The sequence below is a fragment of the Belonocnema kinseyi genome, chromosome 10 (genome assembly GCF_010883055.1).
Source record: "Belonocnema kinseyi isolate 2016_QV_RU_SX_M_011 chromosome 10, B_treatae_v1, whole genome shotgun sequence".
Lineage (NCBI taxonomy): Eukaryota > Metazoa > Arthropoda > Insecta > Hymenoptera > Cynipidae > Belonocnema > Belonocnema kinseyi.
In genome coordinates this window covers 112,867,727-112,891,661 of record NC_046666.1, presented here as the reverse complement: position 1 = coordinate 112,891,661, position 23,935 = coordinate 112,867,727, and the positions used below count along the sequence as shown (strand labels likewise).

The 23,935-nt window shown below is 33.6% G+C and overlaps 1 protein-coding gene across 3 annotated transcripts in view; it reads right to left on the bottom strand.

The window, feature by feature from the left end:
- The window catches only part of LOC117181506 (traf2 and NCK-interacting protein kinase), a 252,578-nt gene that overhangs the window by 59,241 nt on the left and 169,402 nt on the right, over positions 1-23,935 (bottom strand). For all 3 annotated transcript variants that reach the window (XM_033374255.1, XM_033374254.1, XM_033374256.1), the window contains exon 12: positions 16,134-16,210. In XM_033374255.1, coding sequence (XP_033230146.1) covers positions 16,134-16,210 — 77 coding nt within the window. The remainder of the gene's footprint in view (positions 1-16,133; positions 16,211-23,935) is intronic.

The window sequence follows — 23,935 nt, the reverse complement described above, 5'->3', positions numbered from 1 at the left end:
GTATCAGCCTTGGAGAAGATTATGTTGAGAAATAAAAAAAAAAAATTCTTAAAAACGTTGTTTTTCTTGGTCAGGCCGGAAACTTATCAATCCACCCTCGTAATTAATTTTTTCTATGGGATTCGACAATAAATTTACCTTCTGTTGTGAAGTGTGCCGACACTTATTTGATTATTGACACAATGACAGAATTTTTCTAAAGGTTTTGAAACATTATTTTTTCAAACACGTGAGCTTTTTCGGCCAATTTTATGAATTGGTACTATTGCAGTGAATATATCCTAAAAGGCATTATCTTACGCACGCCTTTTTAAAAAGATATAGTTTTTCATTTAGACATAGATTGGAACTTTAAGGGACGGAAACAAAATCAGTTGTCGAATATTTCTATTGAAATGTTAGAAAAAATATTTGAAGAAACATATTTTTACAAAAAACATCTTGCATAAAAATTGTCCGAAAAGATACAAACAAAAAATTTACTAATTTCGGGACTTCAAAAAATCGAGTTTTCAAATTTCGTTAATCGTGGAATTAATCGCAGAATTTCTGAAATTTTCATTTCCTTGCAAATTTTCTATTTCTTTTTTTGCAAAATTATGGCATCCTGTTTGAAATTCCATGAAATTTTGAAAAGCATCATGAAATTCTATAAAATATGTTAAATTTCTATGAAACTCACTTGTATTCTTAGAATATTTGCAAAATGCTATAAAACGTCTTAAATTTTCGTAGCATTTCAGGAGAAAATAAAAATTTATGATTTAAATTATGAGTAAGCTAAGAAAAAAAGTAATGAATCCACTTGAGATTATTGCCAACATATATTGAATGATATATATGCTGATTGCAGATATGTACTATGTGTTTTATACTCTAATATATTTTAACAATTTAAAATAAGGAAATTGTTATAAAATCGTAATTCGAAACTAATTTCACTATTTTAATAATTTCAAATATATACAAATATATTCCGAATGTTCTAAAGTTCAAAATTTTATGGCAAAAAGCTGTGCGAGAAGTACAAAACTAACAAAAAAAAAAGCAAAAAAGATAATAATTCTGTAATTCATCTAAAGAACATGTGTACATATACTCGGTATCAACGGAAAATGAAGGGGTTTACAGTTTTTTGGTCTCAATGTAAAGTTTACGTTTTGTCGACAAACGCGTAATTCTATCAGATTATTATTATTATCCAGTATTTCAATAAATGTTTGAAATGAAGAAAAACGTATAGTTTAGACATTTTTGGTCAGTTTTAGTAAATTTATATTTTTATCCTTTTTCTTAATTTTGAACATTCAGGATATGTTCGTAATAATATAGACTAGAGATTCCAAAAAACAAGAACCATCGTTTACGAAGGTATCAAGTATCAAACAAGTTTTGCGCTATGCCAGGAGGAAAAGTCGGATATTAGCCAGAGTTCACGACCGGCGCAGTATCACGCCTGTTGTAATTCCGAATAAATACCAGTACTGTCTGTCAGTACTGTGCCAACCATCGGCATAGTACTGGTTTACTACTGGCTCAGTACTGACTGTCATTACTGGTAGAATACCGAAGCAGGAATTTCGCCAACGGTTGGCACCATACTGGTCCACAACTGACCCAGTACTGACCGTCACCTTTGGTGAAATATGGGCACAGAAGTTCCGCCAACGGTTAGCGTGATACTGTATCTACTACTGGCGCAGTACAGATACGTATAACTGGTCAAATACTGACACAAGCGTTGAAACGACGGTTGGCATCATACTGGTGTACTACTGACCTAAGATTAATATGCATTACTGGTTAAATACCGGCATCGGTGTTTCGCCAGTGATTGGCGTATTTCTGGCCACATAATAACTTCAAGTGCTGATTGACAACCGAGATAAGAGTACAGCCAATGGTTGACGTGATACTGTGACTACTACTGGCGCAAGAGTTCAGCCATCGGTCGGCATTATACTGGTGCACTACTGGCTTAGGAATAGTATACATATCTGGTGAAATACTGGTATTGGCGTTTCACAAGCGATTGGCGTATTTTTTGTAATTGTCACTAATTGCATTTAAAATTAGAATTCAAACAATGTTTTTTTTTTAACGAAAAAAGGTATTTTTAATGTGAAGTTTCAAAACAGAACAGTTACTCATGTTCCCAAGTGGAAATGTCGGTAGTGCGCCGGAGTTAACCACTAGCGCAGTACTGGCCCAGTACTGCCCACCTGTACAGGCAGCCTGTGGTTCGCCCAGTATGGCAGAACGTTGGCTGCACGAACGGGGTGGTACTATGCCTAAACGGCAAAACGTTACACGAAGATTTACAGAAAATTGTTATTAAATAAATTGTTGTGCAACGTAGTAAAATTTCTAAGTTCCGTCGATACAAATTTTAAATGCTCATTAAATGTTATTATCAGAACTTATAAAATTGTCTAACAAGCGAAAAAATAAAATATTACACGAAGAAAAATTGTAGACGATTTAAATAATTTATTTAAAAATTATTTTATTCATAGTTTCGCGAACAGTTAGTTTCTGAACTGTAGCGCATGAGTATGGCTTTTTCATAGAGTTTCAACTTGTCGGATTAGCGCAGTGGTTAGCACTCCCGACTTCTGGGGGATAGATTTAGTTATATAGATGTAGGTTCGAAACCTCGTAGCGTTCGAAATATTATTTGTTATATCTTTAGACTATAGAAACAGTGGGTGTTAAAATAAAGCAAAAAGCTTGAAAATTATATTTTTGTAATTACAAATAATATTCAGACGATATTTTGTCGTACGATGATAAATAGATGGTTTTTAAAACAATTAAATAGTTTTTTGTCATTTTTAAAATTAACTCCGGCATTTTCGTACGCCAGCGGTTCGGCAGCACTGCCCCAGTACTGACAGTCAGTACTGCGCCAGTACTGACAGGTCAGTACCTCCAATCATTACAAGTAAGCACTAACATAGTACTGGGCCGGTGGTGTATTTCTACATAGGATATCTTTCGTTATCACTTGGAGCCTGACCAGTATCTGCCCAGTACTAATCTGCAGTAGTGGCCCAGTGGTGAACTTCAGTGCTGGCCCAGTAGTACAGGTCAGTACCTCGCCGAGTTTGCAATATTAGTTGAGTCAGTACTGGCTAAATACTGCAAGTCAGTACAGAACATTGTTATCATTAGGGGTTTTACCGGTATAAAGCCATTAGTCCTGCCAGTATTCTAAAAGTACCACGCCAGTACCGAACTCCGACCGGCGTTACTGGCGTGGTACTGTGCGGGTGGTAAATTTTCCCCTGGGGTTTGCTGTTGGAAATATGTGTACGCTTTCCATGTCTAAATTATTTCTTTATCGGACTTTAATTTTTAGGATGAAATACTTGTAGCATACACAAACTTTGAAGTTTCGTAGATCTTCGAAATTTAAAACATTAATTTTCTTAAACCGCCCTAATGTATAGTTTCTGAAATGGGTAATTATAATCTTCCAGGCTGTTTCATACGTGTAATGCAAAAACTCTATTTAATGTAATAATGATTTGTAGTTAGTATTAAAACAATTATGGGTTTATACACTTTTTATTTAGCAAAGGCATATTACGCTGATTATTTATGTTTTAATAATATAAATTTGCAACTGCGTGTTTACTATACGATACTCTTATATCGTCTTGTCTCATTCCATCGAGATTCTCAACAAAACGATATGTCTTGAAAAGATTATCATTCTTCTTGTTATCTTGTTTGTTTTTCACACAGATATTTTACAATTAATACTGTAGTTTTCCAATTATGCACAGAAAATTGAGTTTAAGTGTATTTAATATATTTTATAACGAATTTTTGATTAATACAAGCATATTAAAAATACTAATGTTATTTTCATTTGTTTCACCACAGAAAACTGTGCATGTCTGCAAATTTGTAATAGATACTTTTGGAATAAAAAAAATATATTATAGCTAAACACGCTGGACCTTAACGAAGCTTAACCAACGAGTGCTTCAAGATAAATAATATATGTTGGATATTGCTTCATGTTGTCCAAAAAGTATTTCTTATATCAAAAAATCCTAATGTAAAAACTTTTTTTAATGTTTAAAACTTTTAGTTTGTTTTTATTTTTGAAATTTAGCGAGCATGATTTAATTATAACCTGTAATGAACTGTTTAGTGAAGCAATGTTTAAATCACATTTTCTGATAGTTATTTTTAAATTTTGAGAAAAAATGTGTTTTTGTATTTTGCCCACATTCGTGAGCAGCCACAGGCCTTTTCAAATTAAATGTCAACAAATCGATAATTGTAAGTTGGTGATTGTGCATTCTCTTTCGTTAAAGCTCCTTCGGCTTTAACGAAGATATTCTCATTACGTATTCCATGCTTCGCACTCGATTTTATCTGACATGTGAACTTTTTTCAGTATGTGCAACACTATTATATGAAAAATATATTACATTTATTTCTGCACCTATTGATGGTATTACTTATTCACATATTGCAAAATAATGTACAAATTTTATTTTTCATGATTTCTTTATTATTTGCTCCTTATTTTTCACTCATTCTTATTCTCAGCTAGCACAAAAAAATGTATCATTCTCAATTTTTCATAAATTTATTTTGTTTATTTTCAATGTTATTTTTCACGATTCAAACCAAAAATACGCATTCTAGTGTAAAGTGACACGAAGTAAATTTGTAGATATAATTTAAGCAAAAAAATTTACTAGTTACAATGTTATTTTACCTTGTGTCGTTTTTCCTAAAAGTTCATTTTTTCATTTTGAATGCATTCTTATAACAAAAGCTTATTACAAATTTGTAGATCTTTTTAAATGCAAAGTTTTTTGTCATTTATGTGTTTTCGTATCTTGTATCTTTTTCCAATGATTAGATTTTTGTATTGTCAATGTTATTTCTCACAATTGAAACAAATCCATTCTATCCAAAAATGATTAATAAACAATTTGTAGATCTTTTCTTTTTGCGAACACATTTTGCCTCCTTATTTTAATCACAGCTAGTTTCGTTTGTATAAAAATTTAACTTTTCTATTTTCAATGCTGTTTCTTACAGATGAAGTAAAAACTACGCGTCCTATGAAAAAGTTATTTAGTTTAGAATTATCATTTTCATTTATTTTTTTTAATTTTATAAGTGCTACAACTCTGGAAAATTTTTTTTAATCAAAAAAAGTCAGTAGGAGAAAATATTCGTATTTTTAAGTATTACGAACAATCGAGAAGAGATTTCTCAAATTCCAAAAATGTAGATTCCGAAACTTACAAAATGCGCTCATTTTTGGAACTTTTATCTAAAATGGCTGACTAACGAATTAAATTAAAAATTTTTAAGTATCGTGCTCATGGATAGACAGACAGACCAGCAGACACACACACATTTGTAAAAACCAGTTTATTGGATTCCGAGGGTCTTAACACGAGAAGATTTGACAAAAACAGGGGGGGGGGGGCGCAAATTTTACACTAATCTAATAGGTTCTCCGATGAGAATGTGAAAAAAAGAAGCCTATCATATTTAAAATAAAAATAAATAAATAAAAAAAATATACTTAAACAGTGAACTGCATGGATGCACGTGGCACGAAATACTCTGATAGATAGTTTTCAATTAAGGATGTCATACAGTAAATACTAGTTATTAAATAACAAGAATCGGCAGATTGTTATTAAATATTCTATATAATAATAATAGTGATAATAATAATTTATTCATCTTATTACGTAGTAATACTTAGATTACTCAACATTTTCTATGTTATTTTAAAACAAATTTCCCTTCTAATTTAAAATACGACATTTTATTTTTAATTGGCACAATAGCAGCTTTTTTCTGAATGTTTTAAAATTTAAGTTTGGCAAAAAGGTTAATTTTTGCCATTTTTTAAATTGGCACAGTTACAGAGAATGATAAGAGAAAAGTTATTAATATATATTATTTATAGATATATTGCATGTATGTATATGTGTTTATATAGTAGGGTGGGTTGCGAAAATTAGTTTTTGAATTTTTGAAATCTACCGTGTCTACAAGTTTACCTACGCTGCAAGTAATTTATCCTGAAAATAAGAGTCCGATAAAATATAATTCAGCATCCCAGTAGACACAAAACTATAAAAATTCCAAGAACGTCATTGGGACGTTCGTAGGACGTCCTATGTCAGGCCAATCAACGTTTCTAAGACGTACATACAATGTCCTAAAGATGACCTAAAGACGTCTGAAAGACATGGACGTTCTCGGGACATCTTTTGTACTAGCATTAGACGTTTTAGGAGCATCCCTAAGGATGATCATAAGACATGTTATAAAGTACGTCTTAGGGATGTCCCAGAGACGTCTCTAGGACATCCTTAATTTTTTAGCCCACTGAGATTCTTGCGTACTACAATTTTCACTCTATATTATTTTCAAAATATACTGAATTTAAAAAATGTAAAATGAAATTCAAAAGACTGCATAATTTCTTTACAAATGACCAAAAAATGGTAAATATCATAGGTTGTTGAGTCAAATATGACCCTTAAAGTGAGAAAGATTTATTAGACTTTTTTTACTTCTGTGACAATTTTATACAAAAAAGATGTGTACTAAGCAATTGTAGGATTATATTTTCATACATTTTAAGTGATTAAAACACTATATGGTATATATGTATGTAGAGGTAATTTATATTTTTATTGAACTGAAAACTTTTGACTTGTCTTTATCAGAATTTAAAAAATTCAGAATTAATTAATTTTTTTTCGAATTTTATTGTAAGATAGTCATTCGCAAAAGTGTAACGTTTTTTCTGGCTAGGCCCAGGCCAGATCGTCTAGTCAGTAGCGAGTTATTGCCTGGCTGACAGTTTGTGACGCTCGATCGACAAAAACTAGCAGTGTATCAAAGAGATCAGAGTTAACATGTAACTGATACTTCAAATTGTGATTCCAATTGCTTCGGACGAAACTTTATTTTTTTAATTACTTTTAAAAAAATCATTTTTTTTCTTTAAGCATCTTTTGTTAACAAATTTTCATTGTAGACTGAATTTACAATTTTTTATCTTGTCCAAATGACCAGCGCAAAACATCATCCAGGTCTGTTTGTCAAGGTGATAAGAAAATAAAGTCTTGGTTTAATAGTGTACATTACTTATCTTCTATCATTTTAAAAACCTTATACCTTTTTTGAAATTTGTAAAAACATTGGCTGATCGAATATAAAACTTTTTTTGGTTCTTGGCATGTTGATTAGCGCCAGTCCTTAAACATACCAGATCTTCCAGGCTAAGCGTTTTAGATAAGGTTAGACGTGAGCCAGATCAGATCTTCCAGACTAGACAGTCTAGATAAACCCAGACCTGGGTGAGACCTGTAACCAGACTTCCAGTACATTTTTCCACACGGGATGTAGTCTTTAAATTTCGACGCAAATTGTAAAAGAGAACTGAATGTTTTTTTAAAGGTTTCTTAACTCTAAAAAATAGAGGGAAAGTCTTAATGAAGACTGATATGCTATACATTTATTGGACAAATAAATTCGAATTCAGCGTACCTACACTGCAAGAAAATGCTGTTTCTGAAACTGCTTAATTTCAGGTAGAGTGAAAATTCTTAGTAACTTACATCATAGCCAAACAATGCACCATTGCACCTGCTTAAAGTCCGTGAGTCATAATCTGCCGAATCTTACTATGGATGGGAATTTACAACGCAACGTCTTTCTTAAGAAAGAAGATGCAATATAAGTTGAATGATCATGAGCATATTTAGTCTTTTGGGTAATGGGCCGGGGGAGGGCGAGGGTATGGTAAATATTTTTCTATGCTGTCTTATATGGGGTACAATTTTGGTTGCAAATCCATGTTTTTAGGCTGAAAATTTATATTAAATTCTCATCAGAATGAGAATAATAATGCCTGTTTGTCGTTGTCTTCGTCTTGTTCTTGTTGTTTTTCTTGTTGTTGTTGGCTTTCTCGTTGACCTTGTTGTCTGTATACTAGATACGTTTGGAAAGTCCATTTAGGATAAAAATTTAAAAAGTTCAAGTATTTTCAATATTTTTAGATCACTTTTTTCAAGACTTGAAAATTCCATGTATAGCTATTTGTAGTACACCAAAATATGAACAATTTCACCTTATCACTTTTTTTGATAGAAAGAAAATGACCAGAGATATAGCATTTGCAAAATAAATAAATAAAAACGAAAATAAACATTTTGAACCAAACAACGTATGCTATAGAAAAAATTCAAGAGAAGAAAAACGTTACTATTTGAAGGCACTACAAGAATATCTGAACAACTTTTTTACTATATTTAAAACCTAAAAAGTCGAATTTTAATCGAATAAATCACTTTTGTATAGGATTAATGGGTTTTGTTTGTAAAAAAACAACACTGAAAATAATAAAAATTGATTTGTTAGGAGAAAGGAGACAAGCTACGAAAGGAAATGAGACAAAAGCGGTGCAACCAAAAACGATCTACAAATTTGTTATAAATTATTTTTTTATAGCATGTGTAGTTTTGTTTTAGGTGAAAAAAATAACATTAAAAATACAAAAATTAATTTTTGTGAAAAACGAAACAAGACATCAAAAACAATTAATAGATGAAAGCTGTTAACCCAAAAAGTATCTAAAAATTTGTTATGCATGCTTTTACGACAGAACGAGTAGATTTTCTTTTAGTGGTAGAAAAAAAAGATTAAAAATGAAAAAATAATTTGAAAAGGCAAAGAAAATACGTATGTTTCAATATTAATGCATATTATGAGATTTAATCATATAGATTTTTTGAAATGATACGTTTTTCAGCGTAAATAAGAACAAAATTTAATGCGAAATAAGAAGCAAATATTAAAACAATCATGATAAACATAATTATTACTTTATTTCCTAATATCTGAATATAATATACAAGTTAGATAAAATTCTTCAACATGGCATAGAGAAATTAATATTTTGGGAAAGGGAATGCGTTTGCTAAAGGCGAAAGAGCTTTAACAAAATAGAATTAAAAATCACCAAATTACAGTTGTCGATGATTTGACCCTTAATTTTAAAAGGTCTGTGCATAAATGTGGGAGAAATACAAACACCGAGCGGGTAGCGTTAGCTTAATGCATATTTGAGCGCGAGATGAATATATAAACGAGCGCGAAGCGCGAGAACAAACAGTCGCTCGCCCTAGACAATGAGAATGTGTCCGCATGGCGGTCATATTTTTTTTATTGGCAATTCAGTTGTTTTGTAAAGGTTTCATGTTTCATGCTTGGGAATTCAGCATTCTGGCCTGATTAACTATTCTATTTTTTGTTAAAAATTAATTTTCTTAGTTTAGAAATTCACCTATTTGATTGAAAAATTATGTAGTTTATTGAAAGTTCGCATTTTTTGCAGAAAAATAATCTTCTATGTTAGAAGTTCAACTTTGTCGTCAAAAATATGATTATTTGATTGAAAATTTAACTGTTTCGTAGAAAGCTCGTCTTTTTAGAATAAAAATTCTACTATACTTCATTCAAAATTTATGTAATTTCTTAAGAATTCGTATTTCGTAATATAGAATTAGTCTTCTTCTATTTAAAAAAATGTGCGATTACGTTTTATATATCTCCTGCTCTCTAGGCAAATTAAAAAATTCTGTATCTTAGTTCGGACAGTTTAAAAATCTCAAAAGATTCAATATATCAATTGCATTTTCCAAGGGTTTCGAAAACTTTAAGTCTCCCACGTTTGGAAAAGACAGCTATTTCAATTAAAACTTAACTAAAGTAACTCATAACGTCAAAATAAACATGTTATATTTGCTGGCACAGGAAACAGCACACATACATAAAATAGCGATATCGTAAAAAAAAGTGTTAAAAAAATGTTAATACCGTAAAATAAATAGACGTTTACATAATTTTTTCACACAGTTTCTCAGCCGTGTGACAGTGTCAACAATGGGTCGCCATTGTATGTATTTCCTTGTATGCATATACTGCGTTGACTATTTACGTTCCGACCGTCCGATTGCATGCAAATTTCTATACACGCAAAAATATTTAATGTGCATAGTGAGAGGGAATCCATTCGAAGCCGCGTACAAATAAATGTTAATAAAGTAAAAAATAATTTCGCGGTATTTTATTGAACTGCATTTTGAACTAAAATATTTGCATGCGAAAGATCTAGAGGGGCGCCATGCGCGCGTATGAAGTTCTCGTACCTGATTAAATTTAGCATTGTGTCAAGTGATAAACTGATTTATAATGAACTACTATAATATTAGCTTTATCAACGTTTGCGAATACTAGGCCATTTTTGCCCTGGAATGCAGGAATTATATATTTATATTTCTAAGTGAGGCACTTTTCCATTCTTCAAAATCTCTAGATTCAATCCATTTCATAAATATCAGGATTGCAAGGAGGTCTTGCGATTCTGATGAGACTTGGTGAAATTTTAGTATTGATTGAGCGAAGTATATGGAAAAAATAGTTTTCCAAAGGTTTAATACAATTCAAGACCAGAAAAAACCAAAGAATATATTTTATATTAAAAAATACAAATACTTTGATTCCTTATAATGTTCTGCGTCGAATTCAAATCAAAACTAACGGGTACTCTTTAACTTTCGCAGATATTAATTTTTTATTGCAACCGCGCGATCACACTATCAACTGGCAATGGCAGACACGGTAAAATGATCGTTTTTGAAGAAATTCTTTGGAGATAAAATTATTTACTTTCATCGAAAAGTTGTAGCTGATCATTAAAATGTATCTTTCAATATTATTTGTAAATTTTAGAAACAAATCATATAAGCTCATGTTCAGGTTCGAGTCTTAAAACCAGCAAGAAATAATTTTTCATTCTACATATTTTTAGGTGATTTCACCAGAAATTTAAAGAAAAAATATATCTGTTTTTATATAATTGAAAAATTAACAATTAGTATCAGAAAACTAAGGTTTGGTGTGGTTTGTTTATGCATGCTACTGTAGAGCTTCTTAACGCAACCTAACACAAGATGCAGTTCTGAAGGAGAAATTACATCCAAAATTAATGTATCTTCATTTGAACAACAAAAAGGTGGTTTGACACAATTTTTGAAATCTTTAATCTTTTTTTTTTACTCTTCCATGATTAAAATAATCATTATAATTAGAAAGAAAACTAGCTGATGTTCTCAAAGTACTACATGAACCTGAATTAGGTTTCGTGACATCACAGAAAATAAACCGGCAATAACTTGAGTTATTTGTCAAACCAGTAATTATGTTTACAAGTTTCGAGTCCGTTGTAATTGTTCTAGGATAAATGTATTATACGTACGTAGACATACTTTTCGATAGTTTAAAACAGTCGTTGACGACTGTTTTTACTAAAATTACAACAGATTTCGAACAACATATTGAAGAATTTCAAAAAAGTTATAAACTTTTAGGAATTTCAGTCACACCGAAATTGCATACGATTTTTTATCACGGAGCACAATTTTTTTCAAAACACAAGATGAGCCTAGGATTTTTTGGCGAGCAAGATACAGAATCTTTGCATCATGAATTAAACGAAAGGTGGAAAAATCATAAAGTATCGAAACTTAATGAAAATTACAAGAAGAATTTACTTCGCGCTGTGTTTATTTTCAAAATAACAACCATTGTATTTGATGAACATCTATTAAATTTTTTTTGTAATATCTTTGTACTCTTTATATATCAAACTTCGTAAAATATTTGAATGATAGGCAGTTATTTACTCATTTATTATTATATTTATATAATAAAAAATTCTGATAATCATAAAATCATATATTTTCATTCAAATTCTATTTTTAATGAATTAGCCACGTGGACTGATTTTAAAAACTAGATTGGAATATTCCTAGTACATCTAGAAATCAAAATAAATATGAACTTTAAGGCAACAAACCATCCTATTCTGAAAAGGTCATACATATAAAATATCGAAATATCTCGAAATACCTCGAAAAATGTAACGCAAAAATGTAAAGACCCGATTCCTTATTGGTGGAGATGCTGTCAGGGAAGGCACGTGGCGCGTTAATCCTTGATCTAATAAATACATGGTCTAGCCACTTGAGGGCCCCGTTTCGTCCAAGTCACGCAACCGCTTAATTCCACCATTTTGTTAATGTGACCGCGCAGTTTGAGTTTGACGCGTACTCTCTGTACGACGAACTACATAGGAAAATCAGTATGTAGGAAGAAATATGATGCAAATATTGAAAGAATGAATTCCAAAAAGAAGAAGACCCGATTCCTTATTGGTCAGACATATACTTGGCGCTGGATTTGAATCTCTCGCAAGAGCTTTTCAAAACATTCACACTCAAGAGCTTGAATTTGAAGGTATATGCATTTCAGTTATCTTTATGCGAAGTCCCTTAACCCTATTGATCCTAATTTCCCTACATTTTGAATTTCAAAAGCGTAAACATTTTTAACTTAATTACTATAATGAATTAGTTGTAAATTCATTGTTAGTTTCTCTGAACATAGGTAAAAGGGAAGAAAGTGTTTTCAAAATTCAAAACAAAATAAAGATTTTGAGTTATTTTGAAATCGGTGAGAGATACGCGAAAACTGATAATATTGCTAGGGTTTACTAAAGGGGGATGGTTTAAATACAAACAAAAAATGAAGGTGAGGGATGATCCTCAGATACCCAAACTAAAAAAAAAAAAAGATTTCAACATTAAGAATCACGATTTTGATTTTTTTTTCGAAAGCGGTCATGGAAACATGAAAACTAAGTAGATTTTAAGGGATTTGAAGATAGGATTTATCTTCGACTAACTCGAAATAACCCAATAAAAATATTTTTGAAATACCGCCCTAAAAAGTGAAAATTTTGAATTATCTTGAAAACGCTGAAAGATAAGCGAAAACTGACAATATTTTCAGAGGTTTTTTTGTAGGTGGGTGGTCCTTAGCCACCTACATTTTTTTTGATAATTTATGTTTAAATTTTTACTATCATATAGAAGTACTTTGTGAGTTTTATGCGGGCTAAATAACTTTTGTGACCAGGATCTTTTTTCATAAGATCGAATTTTCGTATTTTTTTGCAAACAACAACAGATACGAAAAAGTGAGAAAACCAGAATCTTCAATATCCTATTTAGATCAACCGAACCTCATTTTCTCTAAAAAACAACATAGTTTTTCCCCATGAGATTCTGCGACTTCAAGTGTAGAACCTGCCTGATTGAAATGGATTTGGTCTTGCAACATTTTTAGCGTTAAGGTCACAATACATAGTAAACATTTTACTGGTTTCAAAAATTAAATTTATGTAATTGATACCTAGTTTTAATAAGTGCTTTTTGTGTGGTAATTACGATTTGACAGTATAATACATAGAGTTTATTTTGTACCCCGTTCACATTACATTGCGCATTATTATTAACCTTCGTGCCTAATTTATGCACTGCCATCGCAGGCTAATTCTCAAAATACTTGTAAACTTTCCATTGTTGTAAAATATGACGTTAACCTTAAATTTAAAGCTTTAAGCAACCTCAGAATCTTCCTTATATTAGGTAAGCTAGCGAGATTTTTATTATCTGTCATTAGGTGGTTAGAATTCAACCGGGTTCCGTTGTCCTATTCATATTTTAAATCTGATATGGATTTAAATCGGTGATTGGCTACAGGGGTACTAAGCACCTTCTACATGTTGACATTGACATTGCCACTCCTCTTGAGTGAGGGAAAAGCGTTGTGTGTCTTAAATGACAGCTTATCCCTCACATGATTTCTCGCGTGTTTCGCCTTGCCCCTGATGAGGTAAATTTTTTGCGGATGTTTCAGGTACACTTCATACATGGAATAATGTTCTATGTGCTGGTTTTCGCACAACGTAAAAGTGTTAAAAGAAATAAAAATCTTTTAAAATTTCTTGTTTTGAAAGTTATAGGAGCCTAAATTATATTACAAACAGTAATATAAAATACTGGAGTTTTGACTTCATAGGAAATGTTTCGAAAAATAATAGGATATTGTTTCCTCCTGAAAATTTAGCTAAATAAAGTTAACCTAATTCTTATCCGTAGCGGAAAGGTAGCCCAATATTAGATGAACCCATAGAAATTAATGCTTTTGGTTGGTATGACTCGCGCGGTCAAAGTTTGCAGTTGAGCGACAAAGGACTCTATCAAAACAATCATCAATGATGCAGAGACAAAATAAATCAATATCCTGTTCTTACGAGCTAACATAGGGACTTTTTATTGGAGAGCAACTGAATAGGGAAAATAGTGTAACCTTTGTCACTCTCGTCCTAGAGATGTAGAACCCTTTAAATACCCTATTTTCACACAACGACTTAGGGGATTTCCCTAAAAAATATTCTGCACCCAATGCCCTTAATTTAAATTCGGCTCAGGGACGTAGTGACAGTTGACGTTTTCATTTTTGAAGTCACCTGGACTATAACTAGATACAAAGTTTTTTTTCGCACGCTAAGATGATGTAATTTGCACCTTAGTACACTATAGCTGCTGTGATACCTGTCTGCGATCAGCTGATTTATTGATTGAAGCTGATTATGTCCTCGGACAATCATTAATCCGAATAGTAGTTTTATTTCATAAATTTCCATTAATAACATTACCTAATATTAGAGCTGGGAATCTCTAAACTGTCAATAATCATCGATATTTCAGAGAAGTAATCTACCAATATCCTGTCCCTGCGTTCCGACGCAGGGTCATTTTATACGAGAGAAACGAAGTAGGGAAAATATTATCGCCTCTGTTACGTCGTGCTTGATGTGCGTAACAGTGAGGGACTTCGACCGATCAAGGCAGCGATAGTGTCGAACCTTTGCCTTCCTATAACAAGTTTAAATTTCTATCGTCAAAGCAAAAATCTGAGAGATAAAAACAATCTATTAGATCAAGATAATTTTAGTTTATATTATTACATTTATGTAGATAGAATCCCGGAACCCTAAAGCACTATGCTTTAGGGTTCCGAGCAGAAGGACTGGGATTCGATCCCTTTGCCGGCACCAATGGAGATTAGCTATATACTCCTCTCAGGGCTTTGGTGGTTCGGAAACCATCTTAAACTGTAGGTCCCTTCAAAAAAGGCTAGTGAACTCTAAAGCAAGAGTCTTTATGTCGAGGGGACTATCGCTCGGTGGTCAGAAGGAACGTCCCCTTTCACCTTATCCTAGCTAGAGAGGCTGCCAGACGGCACAGTGGATGAGACTCACTTTACTTTTCAACGAGTAATATGAAGAGGGGAAAGGTTGCATGGGAGATAAATTGGATATATGCTGGGAGACGGATACCATGTTATATAGTATTAAACGTGATAAATACGAACGGAGCGGTGGCAAAAAGGTAACAGAGCTCGCAGATACGAAGAACGTCTACTGGATAGGGAGTGCAGAGCTAAAGTGAAAGCATGCTTGAAGGAAAGAGAAAATTAAATAGTAGAGGATAATGGAATGACAAACAGGAAAAGATACATGAACAGGTGTGGATGGACAAAGGAATGGTTGGAGGAAATGCGTCGAAGGACAATGAAGATACAACAAGATTTGACAGAAAGACATAAGGAACTTTTTAGAGTAAGGAATGAAAATAAAAAAGCAATGCTAAATATAATGAATATAAAAAGCAATGCTAAATATAATGAAAGAAAATTCATGCTCTGCGAGATAGGTAGAGTCACTTGAAGATATTGGCTGGCAGATTGTGATTATATAGATAATGAAAGCATAAAGATGGGAAAGATTCTACATAAAAAGAAAAAAGTAGAGCTGTTGGAACAATTGCGGGAATTAGAAAGTTTTAATAAAAAAAGGAAGAGGGAGCATAAGATAGAATAAGTATGAATAGAAACTAATAAGATAAATGTAAAATATGATAATTGAGGATGAGGGAAAGGCTGGCAAGTATAGCGTTTTTTATGCTGAATTAGTGATAAGGATTAGGATGAGAAGTCTTCACATGATAGAATAAAAATGTTTAATTAGAAGTTTGTAAACAGTTTAAAGAAATGTATCACATCGCAGACTTGTCTGCGTATTTTTGGGCCCTAGTAGAAAAAATGTCAGAAACACGAAATTTTCACAATAAATTTTAACAGAAATAAGTACGTACTCTTTTCATGACTAGCGTGCGGTCGCCTGATTCCTCTTCATCTGGCGTTGGCGGTAATGGACGGTTCGGAGCTCCACCTGAATGAAATAACGAAAAAAGATATTAATTAAGAAATATGTATTATCATCGGGGATGGTAATGACTGATCAGATGAAGATGCCAATTAAATTACGTGAAAATATAAATATACGCTATCGATATAAGATACCCCTGAACCTCAAAGTTGTGTTTTTCTAAAATTTTAAAACTCAATTTTATCCGCGAATAAACTTCCCTCTCCTTCGCTCCGCTGGTAATCGAAACCAGGTCTACCGATGGCCGGTCTGTTACCGTTCGGCATCTCTGCGAAAGAAGATTCTTCTTTCGAATTCTCCAGTAGCTTAGTGTTAAGAGCGTCCAACTGGCAATCAGTAAGCCTGGATTCGATTCCCAGCAGAGCGAAGTAAAGGGATCTTTTTTCTCAGATAAAATTCATGTTTCAAATTTGAGAAAAACTTAAATTTCAGAATTTGAGAGATTTCTTAAATTTGATAGTGTGTATTTGTATTTTCACGTAATGTGATTATTATCCTCATCTGATCGGTCATTGCCATTCCCGATGATAATACAACTTTTTTTTAATCTTATGAATGATATTACAAAAAACATTGACATTTGGCATGCTGGTAAAAAAGATTCTTCTTTCGATCTTTCCAGTATCTTAGTGGTAAGAGTACCCGATCGGCAATCGGTAGACCTGGATTCGATTTCCAGCGGAGCGAAGGAGAGGGATCTTTTTTCACGAATATTTAATCTTAGAATTTCAGAAAAACGTAATATTCTGAATTTGAGGGTTATCTTTAATTGATAATTTATATTTATATTTTCACGTAATGAGATTATTATCTTCATCTAAACGGTCATTACCATCCCCGATTATAATACAGATTTCTTAAACCTTATGAATGATATTACAGAAAAGCTTGCCGTTTGGCTCGCTTTTTCCCGAAAATGTCCTTTTTGTTGTTGTTTCCTTTGTAAATGAAAATGGAGTATATTTTCTCGCTTGAAAGTCGCACGATCTATACGGCTGTACAGCTATACTATACAGTAACACGGTGGTATAGTGACGGCAAGGGGCAGGGGCGGAAATCAGGAGACTCGCCTGTATTCCCAAGTATCCCTCAAACGCCTGTCTGTTTCGCCACATAGAAACTACGTCGAAACGCATGAATTGTTGACCGCAATATTTTAACCACATAATCTAAAGGCAGTTATGCAGAATCGTCCAGCTCGCTTTTTCCCGAAAATGTTCTTGCTTTTTGTAATTAAAATTTGAGAGTATTTTTTCTCGCTTTAAACTGGCGCGCTGTGTACAATACAAGCGGGTATAACATTGAAAGGGGCAAGAGCGGCAAGCGGGGGACTCGAATGGTTTCCCAAATTACTCACGAGCGTGAGAGTGTACGCGGGTACACTCTCACGCACGTTTTCGTACGTTTAATGCGTACAACTTAACTAAATTTGTTCAAATATTGTAAATACCATAACTTAAATCGAAAATTGTGATTTAAACTTCTAAGGAGTTACAGCCATAAATTGCAACAGAATTTGTTCGATTTGATTTTAAACAATGTTCTCAAAGCAATGGCTTTGACGATTACATTCTCATTGCGAAACTCAAGCTCCGCGCTCGATAATTCCTGTCCAACTTTTGGAACTTTCGTCTAATTAATAAGTTTCACGATAATAGTTTCGAAAAACATATATTTTACATCTAGTAGAAATTTGGATTGATATTTCTTAACCTATTGAATAAAAAATTTTTTTCCTTTTTAGAAATTTTTCAAAATGTTGAAAAGCATATAACTTTTTGAAGTTTTATGGAATTTAAAAATGCCATTAGGATAATTTGTAATTCTTTTTAACGCGTATCAGAATATTTGAAAAAAATGTCTAAAACTCATACATAATTTCTATTCAAATTTTGGAAAAGCTCAAACTTTTTGAATTTTCATCTAATCGAAAAATTTAACTGACATAGTTTCTGAATATATTTGATATCTAGTGATGAATTTAAATGAAATTTTCTAATTTTTTAAAAAATATTTATTTTTTTATTTTACTAAACATTTTGAAAATTTTCAAAAGTATATAAATTTTCTACTGTTTTTTAAATTCATAATGTGTCCCCTAAGGGTTTACATACTTCCATTCCTTACAATCTTTCCGTTTATATATATATTTTTTTACAATCTTAGCATGAGAACGCAAACGCACCTTAGTCTACTTAACTTTTACTTTACCATTACTCACAATTTTTACGCTTCTAATCTAAACGACTTCCGTTTCCTTTTTCTTTCACTTTTTTATACCTCCATTTACCTTTTTTTCATGTGCATTCTTTCATTCTCTCTCATTCGCTCCTCTAGCACCCTTTAACTTCTTCATCCATTCTTCTCCTAATCCATCTTCCCCTAGAATCTTAACCACATTTTCTTGCCAGCTTCCTTTATCTTCCATTCCCCTCCTAAATCCTTCCCATACATGCTCCCCTGTTTCCTCCTCCCATTCACATATTCTACACTTTCTGTTCTCTTCTTTTTCCCAGTACATCCCCTCCCTTACTTCTTTTCCCAATCTAAATCTTTTCTAATCTAAATCTTTTCTAAATCTTGCTATTCTGGTCCACCCTCTCTCTCCCCATCCCTTTTCTAAATACTTTAGCACCCCTTCCTTTTTATCATCTTATACCATTTATTGTACTTTGATTCCTCAATCGCTCCCCATCTATCCATTAATTGCCTTTCCCTCTCCCTTTATTCCAATTCTTCATAGTTAACTCCAGTCCCATCTTCTATTTCTCTATCATTAAAGAACTCCCTCCTTTCTTCTTCCCATCTCGTTAATTTGATCGCCCTCCCTCTCCTCTCTTCTGCCTCCATCAAACACTTTCTCGCCAACTCCCCTCCCTTTCCCTCGCTCAGCTTCGTCTCAAATTTCCATGTCCCCTTTTTCCCCTGCTGCTTTTTATCCTTTCTCTCATATATTATGTATGATCTCCATTTGTTTGCAAAAAATATCCCAAATATTTATACTCTGTCTTCTTCTAACTTTATTCCTTTCCATCTCCCTGTCCATTCTTTCTTCCTTTCCCCTCTTTTTCTAAACCTCATTATCTCTGTCTTTTCTACATTTACATTCAGCTTTTTCCCATCTAAGTACTTCTTTAATCCTGTAATTATTCCCGCCATCCCTTCTTTATCCTCTGCCACCAACAACATGTCGTCTGCGTATGCCAGTGTATATATCTTTCCCTTCCCAATCCTAACTCCTCCCCAACCCTCTCTCCTCATTTCTTCTTCCAAGTCTGATATTTATAAATTAAATAAAAGTGGGATCAGAGGACACCCTTGTCTCAACTCTCACCAACCAGAAACTATCTCCTACTTGCTCTCCTACCTTTACCCTGCTTTTTGTCTCTCTAAAAATTTCTGATACCCTCTTTATTAATCCCTCTCTTATCCCCTTCTTTATCATAACTTTTTTCTATTTCTCCTCGGTCTAATGAGTTAACCGCCGCCTTTAAGTCCACGAACATTACTATCATTGCCCCTTTTCCCCTTTTGATTCTCTTATTTACTAGATAGTTCAGAACATATATGTTGTCCATTACCCCAATTCCTTTTCTAAACCCTATCTGATTCGGTGACACGATCTTTTTTTCTTCAACTTCTATCTCCAATCTCTCCGACAAAATAGTTCCATATACTTTATACAGTGTTGGCATCAACGTCACCCCCCCTATAATCTTTAACCTCCTATCCCTTGCCTTTCTTTACTATTGGTATAACTACACCTGCTTTCCATAACTCTGGCCACCCCTCTCCCCTCTCCCCTCCATACTCTATTACACATTATCAATGCCCATTCCTCTAGTTCCTCCCATCCATATTTCCATACATACATACCAAGTGCCTTTCCACCCTTCCTTAATCCTAAAACTTTAACTATTTCTTCCCTTGAAATGTTCTCTTCCTCATCTCTTTCTCTACCATATTTTCTTCCCTTTATAACTTTTCTCTCTACTCCTCCTAGCAAATCCAAAAAATATTTCTTGCATTCTATTATTTCAATATCTTGGTTTACTCTTTTTCTTTCTCTATTTACTACTTTTTATACCTCTTCCCCGTCCTAGCCTTCTCCGCCTCTTCCTCAAACCTTTTATTCTCTTCCTCTTTTACTAACTTCATTTTTGTTTGGGCACTGTAATCCTATTTTTATTTCTCCTATCATTTTTCCCATCTCCTCGTCCACATTTCCCTCTCCCATTTTAATATTTCTCATTTTTTCTCTAAACTGTTCTCCTCTTTCCCTTGACCAATCCTATTTTCCTTCACTTTTACATTTGCTCCTATTTTACTCATATTGCTGTTGCTTTTTTGTCCCTCTAATGTCACTATTAAGGGAAAGTGATCCGAATCAATATATTCACCTACCTCTTGTTTCTTAACCTTCTCTCTTACCTCATCATCCACTATCACATAATCAATTACCGTTCCCCTTTCACTTCCTGCGCGTGTAAATTCTCCTTTCTCATGCCCTTCTATATTTCCGTTTAAGATATACCATCCCAACTCCTCCAAGCTCTCCAACTACTTTTTTCCCTCCCCATTTAGTACCTTATCTTTGGAATTTCTTCCTCTCTCTTCTCCCCATTCCCTTCCTCCTCTGTCTCCTGTTCTCGCATTGAAATCCCTACATATTGTCATCCTAATCTCTTCTTTATTTTCTTCAATCATTTCTTTAACCTCCTCTGTTGTTTCCTGCATATCACCGTTCACATAAATCCCCACTACCTTCCACTTCTCTCCTCCTATCATTGCCTCTTCTACTATTTCTCCTTCTTTTTGTTCATTCCTATCTTTCTTACCTTTCCCTGTTATACATTCATTCCTTACTCCCATCACCATTCCTCCCATTGCTCTGTCCTTTTTATTCTTCCTCTTTGCATTTTGCACTTGTCATTTGTAATCTCTTGGTAACGTTCCCCTTACTCTTTCCCATCCCTTTTCATCTAGCCACGTCTCCATCATTATGACTATATCCCATTGTGTCAAATTTCTCATAAACTCCCTATCCTTTCTCTCCAATCCTGCTATATTCCAGTAACAAATTCTCCATTCTTCCCTACTTTCGTTTCTCATCTTTTTTTCCTTCTATTTCATATTTTCCTACCTGCCGTTCCTTCCTCTTCTAGTTTCCCTGCACCTCATTTCTTACTATCTATTTCCTTTCTTCATCCCAATCCCACCATACTCAATCCATCTCAATTCTCCCATACTTAACCCATGTTCTCTTTCCTTTTTTTCTTTCCTCTTCCGCTATTTTCCTTAATTTATACTGCATCTTCCTTTCTACCCATGTCAGATCATCCTCTATTCTCTCTGAACTACCTCTTCTTGGTCATAACCTCCCTATTATGTTCCCATTTCTTTAGTTTCATCAGTACCATTATCTCCCCTCTTCGCACTTCCCTTCCTACATTTCGCATTTCCTCTATCTCTACCTTAGCATCAATCCTTTTTAGTACTTCGTCCACCGCTTCCTTCAGCTCCTTCCCCTCTAATATTACACCCTTTATCACTATGTTTAATTTTCTTCCTTCCCTCTTTTTCCTTTCTATTCTGTTCTATTTTATCAGCCTTTCCATCTCCTTATTCCCACTCTCGCCCCCACCACAATCCCCGTTCGGGCTTTCAAGTTTCTTCATCCTACCTCTCATCTCCTCTACATTTGTATTATTAACTTCTTCCTGCTTCTCTAGTTTTTGCTCCAATGATTGCATCCTCTTTTCTAGCTTTTCCCTGATTTCTTCCCATTTTTTTATTTCTTTCTTAACTGCAGCCATTTTCCGCCTAATTTTCTTCTTTAATTCGTCTCCCCTTTTCTCGTGCTTTTCTTCAGAAATCCCCATTACCTCTATCATTTTTCTCAAATTTCCTTTAGTCTTTCCTCTTTCATCGACACTTCACTTTCATCTCCGCTACCGTCAGCACCCTTACTATTATCGCTCTTCCCTACCCAACTCTGCTTTTCCGGCGGTGATCTAAACATTTTCTGATATTTTACGCTCACCCCGATATCTTCTTTCTCTTCACTGATTTCCCTCTCCCCTCTCTTCCTTTTGATAAATGCTTCTGTTGACCCTACGCTATTTGCTCTTAATCTTTCCTTTTCTATAGTTTTTTTGTACTTCCCCCTTGCCTTCCTTTCCTTCATCTCTTCTTTTGGCGTACTGAACACTTCATGCTCTTATTCTGTTTCTTCCGCGGAGATACTCGCTCCGCTAGCCATGAATCAAATTCAAACTTTCCCGCCTTCTATACTTTCCTGCCGCTATCTACTGTCGCTGTCTGATACCTGTATCGCCTTTCTTTGTCGCTACTCAACCCTGCTACTACCAATCCGTTAAGACAGTCCTCCCACCCTGTCACAAATCTCCAAACAAACTTCTACACAAATCTGTCTCAATCCTCCAAAATATCTACCTCCCCTTTGCAATCTCACAATCCCTCAATTAATCTCTCACATCCAGACCCTTCTACACACTTCCACAATCCACTCACCTCAAATTTTACCACAATATCAGAAAAACTCAGCATTTGCAAATCTTCTACCGATTTATAACAAACATTGGCAACAAACTTTAAATTTGAAAAAAATTTGTTTTTCAAATTTTGAAAATACTCTAAATTTTTTTATTTTGGTTGGAAATATCTGCTTAACGAACTTAGCCTTCATTTTGAGAAACTTAAGAAGTGTATGAAAGGATAACTTAATTAGACAAATCCTTCAAAAGTTAGCGTGGCTACAACATTCAGGTAACCATACATACAGAGATACAAAGATCAAATTGTATGATTTTCGGATTCTGTGATTGCCAAAACGTAAAGACCCCTTAACAACCAGAGATCGAAAATTTGGACGATTACATTACACTCTCATGAATCAGAATATAAAAAATTGTTATTCATAAATTAGCGAACAAAAGTTAGACCTACTTTATTTGCCACATTACTAGATGAGAACAAATTTTGTTCAACAAAAAGTATAAAATTTTTTAAATACCTGGAAATTCCGTGATACTTGGAACCAAATAATAACAATTGTATATTGTTAATTTTGCATAGAAATAATGAACGCAAATCTCGTGCACAAAATTGTTAAGCAGCAACAGCGCGCACAAAATTATTCTCCACTCCAAAGTTTTATAGTAACTTCTTTCATTTGTTTACAAAATCAACAATTGTGGTATTTTAGCTAATATAATATTCAAACATATAATAATTTTAGGAATATCTACATCAATTCAGATGATAAAGTAAAATCTGAAATAGAAAAAACCACAAATTCAAAAATTTGTGAACAATTGATTATAAAAATTATGATTGTTGTTGATTTATAACATTTTTGGCTAACAATCACTCTCACTATCCTCCCCTTGGGGTTGTAAGACATTGTAGTTGGTTGGGAAGCTTAAGCGTGTGAGACCTAGGGGTCAAACAGACCTCGACCTGCATCTGTATGGATATGGATGAAAGGATCCCTATAAACAGGCTCTCCTGGGTGATTTGAATAGAATCCCTATAAACGGGCTTTTCTGGTATGCATAATTGTAGTATAGTAGAAGCGAGAAAGCGCCTAGCTCACACGGGCCTTCTGGATCCCTGAACCCCGATCCCCAATTTTTGGAATCGGCACAGGAATGATCTGCAGCCCGCAGAGCAATCTAAGCACAGCAGTTAACGTACTCGAAGGAT